This window comes from Sander lucioperca, chromosome 2 (genome assembly GCF_008315115.2).
Source record: "Sander lucioperca isolate FBNREF2018 chromosome 2, SLUC_FBN_1.2, whole genome shotgun sequence".
Classification (NCBI taxonomy): domain Eukaryota; kingdom Metazoa; phylum Chordata; class Actinopteri; order Perciformes; family Percidae; genus Sander; species Sander lucioperca.
Genome location: NC_050174.1, coordinates 8,900,430 through 8,920,436, shown reverse-complemented (window position 1 = coordinate 8,920,436; position 20,007 = coordinate 8,900,430). Strand labels below are relative to the sequence as shown.

The following is a 20,007-nucleotide window of genomic DNA, read 5'->3' as shown; positions in this document are numbered from 1 at the left end:
TCTGTTTCTACCATCTGTCAATCAAGGAGAGGAATTACTGTATATAAAAAAGAGATATATAAAACGTAATACAAGTTGCTTCACATAAAGGGTGTAGGGAATTATGTCTAAAATAAGGCCCTAAGGCCTGTCAAATCTGATTCCAATTCATGAATTCCTGTGCCTTCTTACATCGGACTTAAGTTTACCAGAACACAAGGATCAATCTGAGATGAAGAGTTCAGTTGAGCAAGTTTACTGAAGTCCAGCATTTAAGTTTAAACACACGTGCGGGTACACAAAAAGGATCCTAAGTTTCCCTGGCCGCAGACAATAGTATTCGGGGTTCAGGTCTCCTCAGTCTCTCCCAAAATTGTGAACCCCCTCTGACCATATGCCTAATCTTTTTATCTTCTTCCTTGATGGCGTCATCCTCTGTCTCCAGGCAGATTTCTTCATCTCTCTCACACACACACACACACACACACTGACCCAAGAGCCACCCCCTGCCGTTCCACCTCCCGCCTGGTACTAAAAAACAGTTTCTAACATACACTTCACATTCCTGAACTATAATGTAATCAAAGCTTAAGCTAACGGATCTATGGTCCGAGTGTATACATTGTACATGGAGTTCAAATGTGTCTTCCCTGGAAATTACAACCATGTCTTATGACTACACACAACTCACATATATTATAAACTTTTATACTGAGAAAAACTCATCTAGATTATAGAATATTTCTACAAGGGTCACAAGCCAAAAGGGTTGAAAATCACTGACATACTGTAGATCAAAATTAATTCTTCTTCAGCAAATTATTGTGATGCATTTTGGCATCATTAACAAGGATGTCCATTTTAATATAGAGAAAGTAAAAATAGTGCTAAGGTTTTATGTAACTATATGATTTTATAGGTAACAGGTGGTGATGATCACCAGTGGTCAGTTCTGACGGATGGCCCTTTCAGACAGCGTGACATGATTGCAACATGAACTCTCTCTTTCTGAGTGTTGGTGCCTCCTTTTGTCCATTTGCTGTTTTCATGTCTGACTGACTAAAAGAATCATTCCAATTCCCAGTTTCCCCTCTGTACCCGATAATGACTCTATCTTTGTTGACTTTTAATAATAAACTGTGTATCCCGGCCTTTTATGTTGCTTTTAATGTTTCTCACTGTGATATTGTAGATTGCTGTGTAGCTTCTATTGACAGACAAATTGCCAGTGTCGTGTACCCCCTATAACTAGACAAAAGCGTGGCTAGTGAAATTGCTCTTCCTCCTCCTCACACGCCAAACTTTTCTGAAACTGTGCATCTGGTTACTGCCCCCATTTAAACGTCTGAATGCCATCATCCATCTCTACCTCCCACACCTCTTCCTCCTCCTCATCTATGTGTTTGTCTGTGTGTTTGCCTGCCTGTGTGTGTGTGTGTGTGTGTGTGTGTGTGTGTGTGAGTGACAGAGAAAGACAGACACAAACATGCACACGCATAATCACACAATAACAATGAGCATTTGCATTTTCTCATTCCTCCAGCAAATGACTGTTTCAATACATTTCTCTTTCTTTCTTTCTTCTTTCCCTTGAAAAGCATTAATAATGACACGCAGTCCATTAGCAAATGGAATAAAGCACATTAATAAGCCACAAAAACCAAATACAACTCACATGATGGGAAGATTTAAAGAATCGTATCCTTATTCAAAGGAAATGAATAAGTTTTGCCCTTTCTTTCCCTCAACTACTATAATGTGTAAAGCAGTCAAAGCACTTACACTGATGTTGTACTGGGCAGCTTCCAGAGAAGTAGCCTATGTGTGCATGTGTGTGACATGACGTCAATTAACCCTGTGTTGATAAGTGTAAAACGGCATATGAGAACATACCATTTGATTTAGTGCATTGTTACAAACAGCTACGTGCTTTTTGTATGAGTCACAGACAGAAGGTTAGAATAACTCAACAAAATACTGATTTAGTTTTTTTACAAGACGTCGTATCTACAGTAAGATGCACACACACACACACACACACACACACACACACACACACACACACACACACGAGCCACACTCTGTTTCCTGTTCAAGAGCAACACCTGGCTGCAGAACGGCAGATTCTGAATTACAAAACACATCCTCAGTAAGGTCACCCTGAGTGCCGCCCACCCACCTCCATCCTCATCACCCTGGAAACTGGATGATTTTAGGATGCTTCTCTGCCCAGAAAGGGAATAAAAATACTGGGTTGTTAGCATAAAAGCTGAAAACCTACTTTATATTTAGAGTACTGCAATTTAGTGATTGAATTAAATCACAATTGTATTATAATGGCTTAAATAATTATTTATTTTAATCAAGCAACTAACTAACCAATCACAACTCAACAAGCCGGAAACTGGTAATGAAATGATTTTTCACTTAGTCACTCATTAGTCACAGAAGCTTTATTTGATTTGATGTTTCCACTTAGAACAGTCATTTTTGTACAAGTTGTTGTGAGTTTTACAACAGCAAAGGATTCTTTTTACACCAGAACATAAAGGCAATGACAACAGTTTGGACCAGGGAAGAAACACATGTTCTTACAACACAATTTGCAAGCCTTTTCAAATCTGCTCATTTGTGTGGCTTCATTCTTCATTTGTATGTGGTAGTAGCAGTGCAACATCAAAAAAAAAGAATTAATTTGGAGATGTGTCTAAAAGGATTAAACATTTCCAGCTGAGATACACCCATGCTGTTAAGAACAATATACAGGAAATAATTTAGTATATGCACATACCTAATGGACACTGTTGGTAAAAAAACAAAAGGTAGTATATGTAGAACAGTTTGGTTCATGCACAAAACTGAAATTATGAAAAAGAAGAAGCATTATGATAGCTCAGTTAAGGTATATATTAGGAAATTATTATCAATGACTCTGCAATAGTTTAAATAATGTACAATTCATTGGCAGTGTACTATTTGCAATTACAGTATGTACAAACTTTCCACGATATAAAACATTTTAAAATGAAACCACACTGAAGTGACATAAGTACCGTCTGAATTCCAAAACTTGAACTCACCTCAACATTGAAGCGCACAATACAAAAAATGACTTTCTAGCTGATACTCAGTCAATCGATCACATGAGACTTTTTTATAGAAATGGCACAGTTACTCACAAGACACATACATTCACAAATCCAAAGAGTTGAGTTTTCTGTTTTGGTTGTACATTACTTTACAGAATACATTCTCAGTAGAAAATGCCACACTGATCATAAGGTGTGTAGATGTTTGACTTGTATGTGATTGTTTTCATGCATTATGCATAAAACCTTGCAATAAAATATTCCCATTATCTTTCTGGGTGCCATTTCGAAGTATTTTTCCATCTTTAATGAAATACTGCAGAGTATAGAAGGAAACCCATTAAACATAAATTAAAAGTGTACTAAATGATATAGCATAAATCCAGGTATTTAGTATCATTCAGAAACACCTAATAAGGTAGACACCAAAGAGTTACAGCTAGATATTAAACTAAACATTTATTGTATTATTTTCCAAGTGTCAAAGCACTGTTGTTACATCAAGACTTCCTGACTTCAAATTATGATGTTTAGCCTTTTCTGACTTGAAATACAAAGGGTCTGTGAGTGAGTGTTAAGCAACTTTATGACCTGTGATTATGAAAGACACAACACTGAGATACATCTCATGATGACTCATATATATATATATATATATATAAACTGCACTACAGCAGTAAGTATAGTCGCACACACAGATAGTGGATACACTCTTGTACCCAGATGTATTTTTATACTTGGCTATCACGACTCAGCACCCACCACAAAATCCAATACATTTGTCACGGTTGATCCCTAAGCATTAGAAATGACTAGTAGCATTGATTGCATTTCTAGCTGTCTTAAAGAAATTATTTTTTTTGTAAGGTACCTTGCAGCGACAGCTGATCATGGTCTTGAAATTTGAAACACACTGACATAGTTAAAACTATTGTTTAGTTTAGATGCACATAAGATAAAGTACACATGGCGTGAATGGTAAATTTTTCTCTGCTAGCCAAGCTGCACTCTTGCTCTCTATTTCTCTATGCTTTTGAATGAGTGAATCAATGACTTACCGATTTACAAAGATGTCTGATCAATGTCTGCAAGCTGACTTCAGAGGAGATTATTACTGGGAGAAAGCCCCTAGAGAGATAACTGCTGAGGAAACATATGGAAAATGGTTCATCTTCTTCTGATGTATTGGGTGAACACATTGTAATAACACTTTTTAAACACATTCTGCTCAAAGAGTTTTTCAGAAACAACCCCCAGTGATCTGATCAGGGATGCATATTGTAAATAAATAAAAAACATCTCTTGGACAGATTTTGACGAACAGCAAGCTACAATTTGAGCGGTTTAAGACTTATTTTAAAAGAATCTTTGAAAAAAACTGTCACTAGAGTACAAAAAAAATTATGTACGAATACATTTAGCAAAAAGTTGATATGCTGTGAGAAATCTACCCTTGGTGAAGTGATACCTGAAAACAGTACATTTGATCAATGGACAAAGCAGTTATGTCTACAGCACAGGAAATAAAGAAAATTAACATCTCACTTGAATTAAGTATTTTGATCCCCAACATAGGAAACAAAACAAAACCTCGTTCTCTGCGTGCTCCAACCAAACACTAGTGTTGTTTCTCCCAATCCCAACTTCTCTTACCTAAACACTCTTTTGCCTTTTAAGCTCTCAATTCACTATAGGCCTAAATAAGGTAAGAAGAGCAGTGCTGCTCCCCTCCTGAAATAAATGCCAAAGAGAAAAGAGTGAGAGCACAGACCAAGCCTCTAGCAGTAGTGGTGGTGACTGTGCTCCCTGACGCCCCCTGTGGGCTCTCAGGTGGCGTCATCTTCATCATCGTCCATGTGATAGTTGAGGGTGATGACGGCACTGATGAATTCCCCGAGCTCCACAAAGTCAGCTGTGATAATGTTGATGCCGCTTTCCCCGGGTCTCTGTGATCTGATCCACTGCATCATGCCTGGTAAGGCCCTGAGAGGACGCACGAGAAACACACACAGACACATGTTAGAGGAAAGACCAAGAGGGGGAAATAAAATCACAAAAGATCTAGAGAGGAGTAAAAGAAGGGATGAATCATGGTTGGCTGTTTTAACACAGAGAGGGACGCGCAGTGATAAAAGATCTCTGTGACGCAGCATGGGATGTCTGCAAGCCAGACACCAGCTGTGAGAATGACACTGAACACTTGCTGGACATGTTTATGTGAGCCGTGCACCAGGGGGAGGGTGTAACTCCTGCAGATGCCTCACCCAGCTTTCTGCTTGGCAAAAGTCTATACGCTCGCTTTCTTGTTATGTCAAGTCCTACGCTGACAGTCTGTGTGGCAAAACGAATAGGTGGAATTTTGAAGGATGCCTACATCAAAGTAACCAAACGCCTGGTGAGAATGGCTGATAGTGGAGTTACCAAATTAATAACTCATGTCAGGAAAATGGATGGCTTGCTGCTGAGGCTTTTAACAATCTGGTGACATTACGAGTATACAGACAAACCTGGGGGTAAATCAGGAAAAGAAAATCCTGAACCAGAACTGAGAAGGGGAGATAAAGAAAGAGGGAGAAAGATGAGAAGGATCGCCTCGGGTTTGTGACAGCTGTTAAAAAAAACTTTAATGAGGTCAGTGTTAAACGCCTGGGGGTACCTGTAGAAACCAACATGCATGTGGATGTATTTAAAAAAGGCTAAGATGACTCACAAATGACTGTTTATGTGTGTATGTGTGTGTGTGTGTGTGTGTGTGTGTGTGTGTGTGTGTGTGTGTGTGCGCACATTATTCTTTGTTTTCAGTTATTTTGGGCATGTCATTTCTGTGGCCTCTGGTACCTAAGGTGTTGTGGTGTTTGGTTCCGTAGTGCCTGTGTATATATTGAATAATACTGTGTGCTACCTATGGTGCTAACCTTGCATCTTATCCAGTCTTAGTGTTATACTGAACATAAACATAAAATATTTTTCCTATTATTTCTGTAAGTCTGTCACACCTAAACAGTTGTACACACCTTTCAGTGATTGTCTCTCTCAGTCCGCTAGCCACGCCCTTCATCACAGTGCTGGCCTTCGGTGTTAGAACCACCTGGGAGACAAAGAAGGTCCCCTTTCTCCTGCAGGTTAAACATCAAAGTATTTACAATTTATTTTTGCTGTATATTTATTAGTATTTTTTTTGCATTTTATCTAGTTATGTAAAGCACCTTAAGACATCTGCTGCAGAGAGGTGCTACATAAATAAATACACTTGGCCTTACTTTAGATTTAATTACTTTAAAGCTATAGTGCGTAGTTTCTGTCGCCCCCATGAGGAATTCTAAGTAATGACAACAAAACTGTCAGTGCGTCCACATGATACAAGCCTTACGTGATGGCGCACGCGCCTCCACTCCTCCTCCATGCAGTTGCTAGCACGGAGGATTAAAAAACATGATGGACTCTTCAGAAGTTTCTTTTGAACATAGCCATACTGAGAAATACAGACGGAGTTGTGTGGAGGTAATAGTCTTAATTAGCTTTGTAGCAACTCATTTGGCAATGGCTTGAATGTAACGGGCGTTTATTAATATCAAAAAGTTACGCACTAAAGCTTTAAGTTACCACAAAGAAAATATAGAAAAAATATAGACACAAACATTTCACATGCAAATTTATGTCAGATTCTAAGAATATGTTTTACCATTACTGTCAGCAGTTTCCTTTAAATTTATGTATGAATGAGTTTTATAGGGGAAAAAATGTGGTTTTATCTTCTTGTTGGATGGACTGCAGCAATGAGTGTCCAGACCTATAAACGTGGAAGTCTTTCTCTGACTTACTAAGTAGTGAGTGATGAAGTTACAGCCACAATATAACACATTGACCATACACCATGCAGCCATATACCACAGGTCAACCTAGTATTGTTTACAAGTTAGCCTTTGATGTGTGTCGCATAGCCCAGAGATTGCAATAACTTGTACATTTTACCCTTAATTGGCAATTTTGCACTAACTACAGTATATAGCAAAGTATGAGCATTATGACAATAAATCAAAATCATCATCACACATCATGGTTGGATCACTTGCATGGGTGACATTTCATTTCATTTTAATTTTTAATTTATACTTTTTCTTGATCCCCAGTGAGGAAACTACAATTTACACTCTGTTTTGTTAGAAGTCACTACACACAGGCCTGAAATACACACACACACGTTCAGGACCTATTCATGCACAAATGGAGAGATGTCAGAGTGAGTGGCCGTACCCCCCCAACTGGCTGCTAGTGCTGGACCAGCACTGCGGATGCACTACAGTGCCTTGTCAAGGAGTACTTTAGTCCGTACTGGGACTTGAACCAGCGACCCTCCGGTTCCCAACCCAACTGAGCTACTACCCCACATGACAAAGTACAGAGATTTCGTCCCATTTAACCTCATGCATTAAGGTGTGCCCACAGTGGACTAAAGGTAGAGGCTGACCTGCGGTCAGTGACAGACGCCTGGAGAAACTGAACCAGCTTCTCTGGGTCGGTGGTGTTGGCCCAGGGAGAGGGCATCATCTGCCCTGGCCACAGGAAGGGCACCTCAAGGGCCATGGGGTGGTGGTAGAAGACAAGCACCTGGTACTCCTTCTCCCAGAGATACTGCAGAGACACCTGAGGATGGAGGGAGGTGTGTGTTCAGGGGACCAGGAGGGAGAGATGGTAAGCGGTGACAAAAGAAAAAAAAGGTGGTGGGTGTTAAATAAACAAGTTCTACTCAACTTCTATGCAATAGGGCATACTATGAAAAAAGTACCAATGATTAGGGGTGTGATCACCATTATTGTGCATCTCAAGAGTTCAAAACACAGCAATCACTGTTGTGCAATGCTGAGAAAACAACACACACACACACACACACACACACACACACACACACACACACACACAAACACAATGTGTCTGATTTGTTTTCTGTTTTAATCAAGAGTTATTAAGGTGAAAGAAGCTTTTGAAATAAATGTTTGAGGCCATCTTCTAGGTCACTTAATTGCATTTTAATCCTACTCATTGTGAAGTGTTGAGTGTATTTCAATTCGACAGTACCTCCTGAGCGAAGACGACTGGGCAGAGTTTGTCTCCAAACACCTCTTTTAACATGGCCACCAGTTTTTCATGGTGCAGGTTCTGCACACCGTAGAAGTGGTTGAAGTCCAGGAACACAACCTCTCTTGCATGAGCTGACAGGAAACTGCTGATCTGCTCAAGACCTTCTCTGACCTAAAAAACACAAATATGAACAATACACGTATTCATAATTTCTTTCATGCCATAATGATACAAAATATAGGCACAAAAATGATTGTGATGTAGCCTACTTGAATGCTCTCAGTCTGCACTCTCACATTAAAATGCTGCCACATACACATATAATATGTACATCACTTAGCAACCACAAGCATTGCAAAAGTATTTATCACATCAAAAACCACCCAAACTCATTACTGACCGTGGCACTGAAGAGCCCGTGGGCGAAGAACAATTCGTTGTCGGGGTCACGGGGCTTGGTGGAGATGCGCAGGTCGAAGAAGCGGATCCCAGCCTCCAGTTGGCTGGTGAAGTTCATAGTCTGTGTAGCTAACCACTTCCTCATTAGTTTCTTAGCCACCGTCCCAAAAACAGAAACAAAGTTCTGCACCGTTTCCGGCTGCTCGGGGCCAACTGGAGACGCCTCATCGATGTAAAAACTGAAGGAATCATGGGAACCTGGGAAGACACAAACATGAGTCTGCATGCAGATATTGACTGCTGCAGGTTTTCTGTAGAATATGTGGTGGGACATAGGTGTAAGAGTGGGGTCAGTCCTGGAAAACAGCCCGGTGCCATGGCAAAAACACTGACTGAATATCAGCATTCATGGTCATAAGTTATGAACTCAGATAACAGGAAAGGTTGTGCTCACACACACCACTGATATTTTTCATGGAGAATATAGCTCCCAGAGAACAATGTTGTGCTTGTTATTTTATATTTTCTTATATAGCTTTTGGTACATATTTTATATAGTGCAATTGTCCATTGGTCATTTTTAACTATTTTGTACACCCATTACGTTTTGCCTGGACATTTTGGTATATTAGCTCAAAAAGTCTTAAACAAGTTATCTCAGTGTGAACTTTAAAGTTCATTCTTGACCTTGGAAACAGCAACTAACTTATTGTTGGCAAAGATTTCAACAACATCTCATGGTCTTCCTCAGCAGATCGAGTTACTCAGTTGTTATATTGCACCTGATGCCGGTCTGATCCTAACTTTCTGGTCTAGTCTAGTCCTCAATGACTCAATTTGCAATTTCAGACCCTTGGAGATTTTCTAAACCCCTCAGAAAGGCTCATTTCTACCTTTCGCAGGTCTTCCACACTTGCAAATGTGTTTCGTATTTTCTTGTAGATAATAGGATCCTTCAATTTGTTTCATCATATTCATATAATAAAATTGTTATATTATATTTGAATTCGAACGAAAAGTTTATTTCAGACCAACTTTTTCCCAAATTAATAATAATATCCTAGAGAGACATCTCTTCATCAATAAAATCAGACAATGTTGAATGTATTTTCAATAAATCAATTAATCATATTTCTCAATTTTATCTCAGCTATTTCACCCTCTTCTGAATAAAGGACACATTGCTCTACAAGCAGAACTGGATAGACCTTTACCAGACAGGGTCACTGAGATACTGCATGCATTGAGATGTATGGGCTATAAATAAGTTGACCTACCATTACAACTCTAGCACGCCAACTGTGGTGCTCATTATTGTCTCACTAAAATATAAAAAGATTCGTAAATCTATTTCTTCTGCAGAAAGTAGTCCTGATGAAAGCTGTTCCTTGAAGTATACTAAGAAACTGAAAGATATAATATAATTTTTCAAATGTAATTTTTCAGTGCCTTTAGCCTTACAAACACATTCCCATTCACTGCCATTGGAATGGCAGCAGAAATGTAGATAAGCAGATCAAATAGAAACTTGAATAGATTAATACAGCTATTTTGTGAGAAAGTGATATGTTTTATTATCATTCGGTTCGAGAAAAATCCCATCCCATTAATGGCAGTAAAAATAACACTGGACAGATTGTGGAAGTCTGTCAATATTTTGATGCTTTCCTAGGTGACACGTAAGCATTTCCTTGCAATCGATCATTGGTGATGTTAGGTCTGAGGGTCTTGTGCCCTTCCATGCTTGTTTGAAATGAGGCAAGAGTAAGTGTGTGTGTGTGTATATGCATATGTTATGCAAATTAGGCTGACAGTAATTCTAGTATCTTGCTCCTGCTCTCATCACTGCAATCAAGTTATCATTCTCTTGTCTCTTCATCATGTTCCCTCAATCAAACAAACACCCTCCCCTCCTCAACCAACACACACACGCATGCACGCGCACACACACACACACACACACACACACACACACACACAGCCTAAATTGACCTTCAGCTATACTCCGGCGCCAGGTCTTCGCAGTCGGCCCAGAGAATGACCATAAGCAGGGTAGACAGCTGAATCCTGGGGCAGAGTGGCAAAAAGCATCTCTACAGGCTGAATCGTACCACCAGGGTCACATTGTAACAGAGTATGACCTTAACTAGTCGCAACAGCTGGCTATGCTGTTGTTGCAGAGAAAGATTTCTCTTTGGCTCTGAAGGTTGTGCAACAAAACATCATTATTATCACAAAATTATTTTCTTTATTAAAAATGTCAAAACATGATGAAAAACACCCAATCACAATTTCTTAAAGTGCTCATATTATGCTTTTTGGCTTGTTCCCTTTCCTTTATAGTGTTGCATATCTTTTTTGTGCATGTTATAGGTTTACAAAGTGAAAAAGCCCAAAGTCCACCCCAAAGGGACTTACCATCTCCAACAGAAAACACTGTTCACAAAGTGCTCCAAACAGCTCTATTGTAGTCCAGCATTTACTTCCGTGACGAACATGCATCACTTTGTAACACACGTTATAATGCTTGCGTGGCACGCCCTCATACTCTGCTTCTTACGTAATGGCTAGTAGTCCTTACCTAGCTACTGCACATGTGCAACTCCCAACAAAGGTTGAACAGAAGTGTGATGCCTCACTCTGAAGCTAAAACAGAGAGCTCAACAAACAGGGTGAAAAGAGGAGTTGCAGCAATGTGCAGTACAACAAAAAGATGGTGTTTTTTTTTTAATTAAACCATGTAAACCTATTCTAGTACAAACTCTAAATACAATTATGAATCTGAAAATGAGCATAATATGAGCACTTTAAAGCCCAAGTTAATGCCTTCAATTTTCGTTTTTAATTCAACCAACAGTCCAAAATCCAAAGATATTCAATTTAATATCACATAAATCAATGAAAAACATTCCTCACATTTGAGAAGCGGAAACTAGCATATTCTTAAACAATTATTCCATTAAATAGCAGAGGACCTTGCTGCACAATTAATTAGGATGTGGTTCTTGTGATATTTACTGTCATCATATGTTAGGGAAAGAAGTTTAGCTAATATAAATTCAATTCAATAATCCCATGGGATAATGCAACCCACTATATCTTAGCAGGTTTTAATGAAAGCTGAACACCCATATGGAATCGTGTTTTTGCATTACTAACTAGCATTTCCTTTAATATGTATGACAGAATCCCTGTGCATTATGCTTTACTGCAGAGAAGAAAAACAGAGACTGAAGGACCAAACATTTTGCCACGTGTGCAGAACATCTATAAGAATCTGCAGAGAAAGCTGTGCAGAGCAGTACCTGAACTTTGAACATGATTAAAAATAGTTTATGTTATGAACTAATTTGCTCTACCTTAATGCTGTGCCATGTCTCAAGGGCAACAAATTAATTTGGAAATGTGAGGAAACATTTTTGAAATGAACTGTGCAGACAACGGATTCCCATCCTTATACAACTATTTACAAATAATCTCAACACTGTGCCTCAGACTTGAGTCATTTCCCTTTTTATTCTTGTCTACTGGAACTAAAACACCACATTTATTAGACAGTATAGAATATTTACACGTTTTTTTTATCCTCTCTTAATATGTTTAACCGCCAGAAATGAACTAAGACTGTAATCAATACCACAGAGGTTACTAAAGGAAATCCAAATTACTGCTTCCCTCGTGGCTTCAACCAAAATTAACAAACCTTTCCCTCTCAATCAAAAAAAGACACCTAATTTGTTTGTAAAGGCCTGCATCGTAATTTATGCTTGGTTGTATCTGATCACATTGATTTAAAGGGCCATAGTCAATCATTTGGAATGAGCTGCTTACTGTAAACAACATCCACACTGTCTACTCTTATGCTATTCAGTAAACATTCATAACAATGTACTGCAAATACCCAAATCCTTGAATAACAATGGACGACAGCTTTGAACTGTGGGAACTCTTCTTCCCTCACATCAGCGGCATAAACACATCACTGGGGTAAAGAAGATGTGAGGAAAGTGGAAAGAGAGACAGAGCGCAAAAGAAAAACAGATGATAATGACACAGCAATTCACTTGATGATGATGACGAGGTTGAGTGGTGGTGGGTGATGACTGTTCCCTTTCAGAATTGACCTGTGGTAACTGAGTCATTCTGACTGAATGAGACCAGCCCATTCAGAGATACCACTGGTGGTTTGTGCCTTTTTCTCATGACAAATCATTACTGCTCACCATGGACTCCATTTTTGGAGGGAGAGAAGAGGAAATGACAAGGAAATTCGAAAGTAACAGGGTGGAGATGAGCTGATGATACTAAAAGCATACATGTGCAAGATAAATATAAGCTCCATACTCCCCATCCTCTCTCTTCTACACTTCCCTTGCATGGATCTTTCTGTTATGATGCTGTAGTAATTCAAGTGTTGCTCCTTCCAGCCCTCTATTCTTCAAACTTCAGATCAACTCGCTCCAGTCTTACTTTGTCTCCTACCTTGCTACTCTCTTCCATCTTGTTCGAGTGGCAGTGTGTACAAAGTAGGGGTGCACCGATCCGATATTAAGATCGGATAGCGGTCCCGATATTGACAAAATAGTCCAGATCCAGTTTTGTTAGTTTTTTTCCCTCTGTCGCACATGTGTCGCATGCTGGAAGAGTTGAGTGTACAAATAAATAAGAATTCAATACATTACATCTATGTTATTTTGTTTTAGTTAGGAAAGTAATGTTTAGTTAGGAAGGTCTGGTGCCTTTAGTCTCTTCCACATGGTGGAAGGAAGGTATAGAGTGTATTATTAATTCAACAATGGTATCGGATCGGTATCGGGTATCGACAGATACACAAAGCCCAGGCATCAGTATCGGGACTGAAAAAGTCGGATCGGTGCATCCCTAGCACAAAGCACATACATTTCCGATGAGGCTGAACTATATGACTTTTAGAATCAAGATAAATGTCCTCCTGCTGGAAAACTCAATTAACTGCCAGTGGTGAGGCAATTATGCCATGTGGATAATCCATATCTCATCATTTCTGCCCATATCTTGGATATTTTGAGAAAAGATTTACTCAAGAAAATTATAAAATTGAAAAGCTGAGATGGTTTGTTATGAGTATCAGTAGCTATACCACAATACTTTGCTGTCAGTTGTAAAATCCGCAGAACAGTAACAGAAGATTGGTGTCTGGTCAAACACAAGAACTTTGGTCAACCTTAAGTGGAGTTAAACAGAGATGTAAGGCTGGTTGTGACTTACAGGGGCATATCCATTACAGAAAATAGCTGTACTATTCCCACCTCTTTACCACCCATTGCTTCATTTTTCTAGGACAAATATTCTTTCTCTCTTTGTCTTTCGCTCTCTACCAAACTATTTTCTTCTCCTTTGTTTGTTTTGAATTTCACATCCTGTTTTATAATGGCTTTTAAGCCGGCAGATTTCCTGCCCTTTAAGCATCTAGCTCTACCAGTGTTTATCCTGACATCTAATACCATTTATCCTCTTTGTTCAGGGGCTTAAGTGGCAGCAGAATGGTCAAGTCAAGGGACTGATGGACAGATTAATTTCTCAAAGTCCTGGGCTGGCCTTTTCCTCTGCCCTGAGGGAGCCGGCAGACTGAAGATGCCTCTTTTGCAACGGATTTGTTTTATTGCCTGCGAGGCCATCTTAAGTTAATACAATTGCCTTCACCCTTTCCCCCTGGCCTAAGGTATGCTATTCATTTCTTACCTCTGGAGAGGTTAAGTATGGCTCCCTTGAGCCCTCTCATGTAAACCTGACACTTTGGCTCTGTGTGGGCATTTTAGTATCTGTGAGGTAAAGTCATTTATCCCATCCAGTAGTTTGTCAGCTTTGAATGAAGTCAAACAAAATGCAATTTCTCTGATAGCAAATTAATTAATTTTAGGTAGATACAACCCACTGTCTAATTTTTAATTAAGTACTTAATTTTGTCTGATACTTGAAAGTAATTTGTATATAATTTGGTCACAATGCATGTGCTGATTATATCTTGGCCAAATCATTACAATAATATATCCATTTTTTAGTTTTTTTTCATCAAAAAACAAAAATAAAATTTGTCCCATTTCAAACTTGTTTAAGCTATATGCTATTTCTTTAAAGCTACATTGATCAATATTGTTTATATTAACATTGAAACAAATCACTATGTCTTTGTGAAAGGGGTATGGATATAAATAACACATTTATAAGGGGAATAATATTTTGGGACAGTTTGTCTGTAGGCCTGTTTTGGAGTTGTCCTGCCACTTAGTTGCCAAATATTCATGAATGGAGCTTTAAAAAAAAAAACAGAAAGAAAAGGTGTCAGAGAGTAAATGTAAACATTTTAGCCTGTTAAAAATAAGCAGACCATAGTTAATTAATATAAATAACAGACCGCCAGGATACATGCTCATACCAGTCAGCACATACCCCACTTCATACGCCTACACCCATACTCAAAATCCAGTTTAATTAATATGGTAAGGAAACTCTGACAGCCATCCCCTTCCCTCCAGCTTGTTTCATGGTGAGAGAACCACAGAGAAACAGGTTCACAGTATCTCTGGCAGCACACCTTTGCTGACTACCTCAGTCAGACGAATGTGCAGCCAGGCAGTCTGCAGCGCTCACCCAGCAGATCTAACAATAGCCACAGAAAACCAGCCCACCATGTCTCCCCACTGATCAGCTTGGGGAAAGGAAAATGATAACTACTCCCTGCCTCTTTCCGTCCTCTCCCTGTAATGACCTCCATCTTTAATCTGCTACCACTAGCCCTTTCTTTCCTCTCATGCTCATCCCATCACCTTTTCCCAAATTAGCCATAGGTAAAACTGGCTCAGGTCGTCTGACTTGTAGACTCAATTGACACAGTGTGAGACCAAAGTGACATATGGGATCAAACATAGAGAGCTGAGTTATGTCTAAAAGCAACCTTGTTTTTATTTCACAAACAAGGTGGTTTTGACCAGCAGAGGACTGGCAGAATTATGCGCATGAAAATATGTACCATTTTTATATAATAAATGATACAACCACAATGCCCTTGGCTGCTGTGCTGTCACAAGTCACAGCATCACAAACAACTCTTTAACTCTGTAATAACTTTAAATAAACAACTCATTACTTTCAAAAAAAAAAACCCTGTCTTCTTTTTTCTGGACACATTTCAGTCAGGTTTCAACAGCACTGAGTCAGTTGTCCTCAGGGTGACAAATAATTAATTGGTGTCTTTGGACTCTGAAAACCATGCAATTTGAATTCAGTTGGAGCTCTTTGAGACAATTTGAAGAGAAAAGAACGATCAATTTTGTAAAATGTGGTTTGCCTCTTACCTACAACATTGATTAGGATAGGATTGATAACCTTTTGTTTTCCTCTGCACCTGTCTCCCGGTGGTGCACCACACGGTTCCATTTTAGAGCCCATTTTATATTTTACAAAATATGCTTTCAGTGGGATCTATTTGTTGAAATTGTAACATTTTTTATCCTGGTTACACTGAAAATATGCAGCTCATTGAAACCTGCTGACCCTTCAAATTCCAACTAGAGAGAGGTAGCAGGTTTTTCTACCTAACTACTGAGAAATTAAAATAGTTTCCCTCATTTAGGGACCTGGAGACATGCCTTTATCTCTTCACCTATTGATTACTGTAACTCTTTGTGTGGGAGTCAGTCAGTTGGCCTTGTCTTGCCTGCAGCAAGGCACCCGCAAGTACAGAGACCATCCCTTCCCCTGTGCTGGTCTCCCTTCATTGGTTTCTAATTAAATAAATAATTTATTTCAAGATTCCATATTTGTTTTTAAAGCACTGCATGAATAGACAAGTGTATATCTCCACCTCCAGACCCCTTATATATATATATATATATATATATATATATATATATATATATATATATATTTGTTTTTTTTACAAATGTTTCAATCCATTCTAAAACAAAAGTAAAAATCCAAAGATGGAGCATTTCCCATTGTTGACTAACAGTTTACCACACACTATACTTTTTATTTTTTTACAAGTACTTATTTATTTGTATTTATATTTTCTACATTTTTAACTTTTATGTAAAACACTTTTACATAACACTACACTACTACATACACTGTTCTGTACATAAAATGTCTCCACTGTACTTAATATTTAATTGCCTGTAAGTTACCGGTATGCTACATATATACTATATGGAGCTTTGCTTAGATTCGCTGGCACTTCACCTGTCCACCACCACCTCAGTCCACATGATGGACTGAATGGCAATGTTCTTCGGGCTATTAACTCCTATACCTTTGTGAAAATGTATCTGTTTGAATTGTCTCCCCTGGTTACACAAACAATAATACTAAAAATTAACTGACTAACCATTTAATCATCCTGGCAAAGGCAGTTTACGGCACAAGTGATCGTCCATGATTATTATTATGTATACTGTGTACTTTAAACAGTTTTCACATAGAGACTGGCCAAGTAGATCTCAGCCAAAGGCAACAGCAGCAATGCATTCTCATGAGAGGGTTTGTATGATATCGTACAGAAACTTATGCACAACAATTTATATGATATCCAGCAGAAGTACATACAGATATCTGCCATACAACAGCTGTTGTATCTGTCAAACGCATATGCTAGCTTGAGAATATAATGTGTTGTGTGTATAGCCATATACAGTATTTGTATATCCTACACAGATAATTTGGCTGAATTAGCTTATATACAATTACTTGAAACATGACAAATAGATGCCATTAAAAAATCCTAAAAACCAGATAGCCTACTAATTAAGACTTCTCTGTCACCATGACACCTTAAAATGAGTTCATTGCCAAACATATAGAAGATTATGTATATCAATGAGTACTGCTATGCAATGCTGACAACACAGACACAGTGGAGACTGTTAGGCTTTTTGGCAACAGCCGAGCACCATGCCATCACATCACCCCCACATGAGTACTCCAAATTGCCAAAACACTTTGACCTGGATCATTGAGGCTATCGGCTGGTGAAATTTCCTTTTTTTCTCCCTAAAAAATAAATAGCATCACTGAATTACAGGCAACAGTGGGTGGATGCTGAGGATTGTATGTCAGGAATCTAACATTGTTAATATAATATTCTTTCAACTAAGAAGAAGAATGAAACTTGTGGAGGAAATAAAACAGTTGTCTCATTTGTTTCTTTTCTGTGCCAGTTTTATTGATCAAAGGATAGGATGAAACAAAGCGGTTGAGATAATCAGACACGCTTTTGAAAGAAATTAGACATACGCTCCAATAAGAACACATGGTTGTTGCTAAATAAACTAAAGAAAGTGAGTGAAGTCCGCACAACAACTTTACTGCGGACTTCACTCACTTTCTTTAATCATTAATTATTTGTCCTGCACCAGCAACTACATGGATGTGCACAACATCGTCATTGTTGGAAAATAAACTCCTGTGGATTATAATGTATTTCTTGATAAACCTTACGCCAAATTTGTGCACAAAAACACAAGAAATGGCAAAACAGAAACTGAATCCAAATAGAGGATAGACAGAGAGCAGCTGAGCTGCAGGGCGCGTAATAAGAATAATTATAAGAAGTAATGATACCTTATTAAGTGGGACAGAACATGTTTCCATGCTGGCTTGGCATGGATGAACTGTGGTGTAACACAGCACATGTCACATGATTCAGCAAAATTACAAGCATGAGGTAATGCATGGCATCCTGCTTCTTCTGTCTTTCAGTCGGTATTTGATCAAATCTATGGATTTCCTGTGTAATATGCCACGCATCATTGGACACTAAGGTCCAAGCTATCTGCATCTGAAAAGCCATCACTGCACATGCCACCTCTAAACACACCAGGTATCCTATAGTTCAACAGGGAGGGATGGAGAGAGAGGGAGAGTGAGGGAAAAAAAGAGGGGGGAGCATGAAGGATTAGACATGCAAGAAAATGAAGAATGAATGCGCTTTGTGTGGAGGTGTGATAATCATAGGCAACAGATATGGAATTAACTGGCTGCTAATAAGCCATCCCATCAGTCTGAGGTGGCCTTTACAACCAGCATTTCCAATTTGAATGGAGTTTAAGAAGACCTGCACACTGATTGGATAGAGGTCCAACAGTTCATTTTCTATGCGAAGCGCTGTGATCAGACTGAACAGACTGCACAGACTGAACCCATCCCACTCCCTGTCTCTTCTCCTCTGTGGCCTCCACCACAGTACAAACGCCAAAGTCCTACACAAAACAGAGCAGCACGAGGCATCTGCCTATTCTGAATCTTTAGAGTGGTTCATAGTGGGGTTTTTTTTTAACCTCAGCTCCTCTCATCGTTTGGAATGTTAGATGGATAAGCCATAAAGCATCTTGGTATTGTGTAGCCTTTAACCTTGAGACAGCAGACCATCACAAGAGGAAACTGAACTGTTGAAAACGCATGTTACTTCTCACATTGCGCAACAGGTTTTACCCTTTGTTCTAATGAGGTACAAGGAAACTAAAACCATATTTTGGGTTTAAGGAGTTGCACATGGTACACAATAAAACATCAAAGTATGCAAAGCAGTACAATATGTTTTTGATATTGTAACTCATAGCCTATTTATTTATTTATTTATTATATACTAGAATATCTACATGCAATGCGCGCGGATAGAAAGATACGGACATAATCCTCACCTGATTAGGGCAACATAAAAGAAACACCTACCGGGGATAGCCAGGTTGGTGAGCGGAGTACTGTGCATGCTCTGTGGTAAACTTGCCATCCAATCTGCAAACCGCATGTCGCTTCTCCCGTGAGACGAAGCCATGCTGCCGCCGTGCACAACGCTCCGTTCTCAAGGACCGGTGCCTGCGCCAACCGTGAATGCGCGCTCTCTCTCTCTCTCCACACACAAACCATCGCGACAGAGAACCAGTCCACACCCCCTTGAGCAGTACACATCGGCGGATGACTCTATTATAAAAATAGATTCGTTGGATTTATCAATAATGGCAACAGCTTTCCAATACGCAGCACTGTAACGAGGACGTTTCCGTTTTACAGTCACCTAATATGACAAAAATAGTATAATTTATAATTCTAGCTTTCAGTATTATTTCTCAAAACGAGGCAAGACTACCCAAAATCCACGCTTTTACTCATGAAGGTTTTTGGCGGTCAAAATACCCAACAGTGGCTGCATGTTTAACACAATATTTTGGGACAATGCAGTTTAATGCTAGCCTAGTATATCTCAATAGGTCTACCTATTTCAAACTACGACGTTGCCCTTTTTTTAAAGACAGAATATTTTATGCATTTTATTAACAAAAAAACGATTAAACCCCCCTTCAAAAAGGATCCTACTATAGCCTACTTGTTAAGGGGCTGGAATTTTAGCCAATTATGCAGGTATCCTCAGCTTGACAGAGGTTTTACAGTATTATTTCATAATTTCTCTACAAGAACAGTATGAAGG

The 20,007-nt window shown here is 39.0% G+C and overlaps 1 protein-coding gene across 1 annotated transcript; it reads right to left on the bottom strand.

The window, feature by feature from the left end:
- Positions 1–2,417: 2,417 nt before the first annotated feature.
- Positions 2,418–19,457, bottom strand: plcxd3 (phosphatidylinositol-specific phospholipase C, X domain containing 3). Its single transcript, XM_031305007.2, has 6 exons — positions 19,254–19,457; positions 8,548–8,804; positions 8,145–8,318; positions 7,537–7,712; positions 6,083–6,184; positions 2,418–5,051 (listed from the first exon to the last, which is right to left on the bottom strand). The coding sequence occupies exons 1-6, from the start codon at positions 19,354–19,356 to the stop codon at positions 4,895–4,897; spliced, it is 969 nt and encodes a 322-aa protein (XP_031160867.1). The 5' UTR covers positions 19,357–19,457; the 3' UTR covers positions 2,418–4,894.
- Positions 19,458–20,007: the final 550 nt, after the last annotated feature.

Coding starts and splice junctions, on each gene's coding strand:
- plcxd3 (XM_031305007.2), bottom strand. CDS start 19,356: ATGGCTTCGTCTCACGGGAGAAGCGACATGCGGTTTGCAGATTGGATG. Junction 8,805..19,253: donor CACCAACCTGGCTATCCCCG/GTAGGTGTTTCT, acceptor GTGTCTTCCCAG/GTTCCCATGATTCCTTCAGT. Junction 8,319..8,547: donor ACGGGCTCTTCAGTGCCACG/GTCAGTAATGAG, acceptor TGTGTTTTTTAG/GTCAGAGAAGGTCTTGAGCA.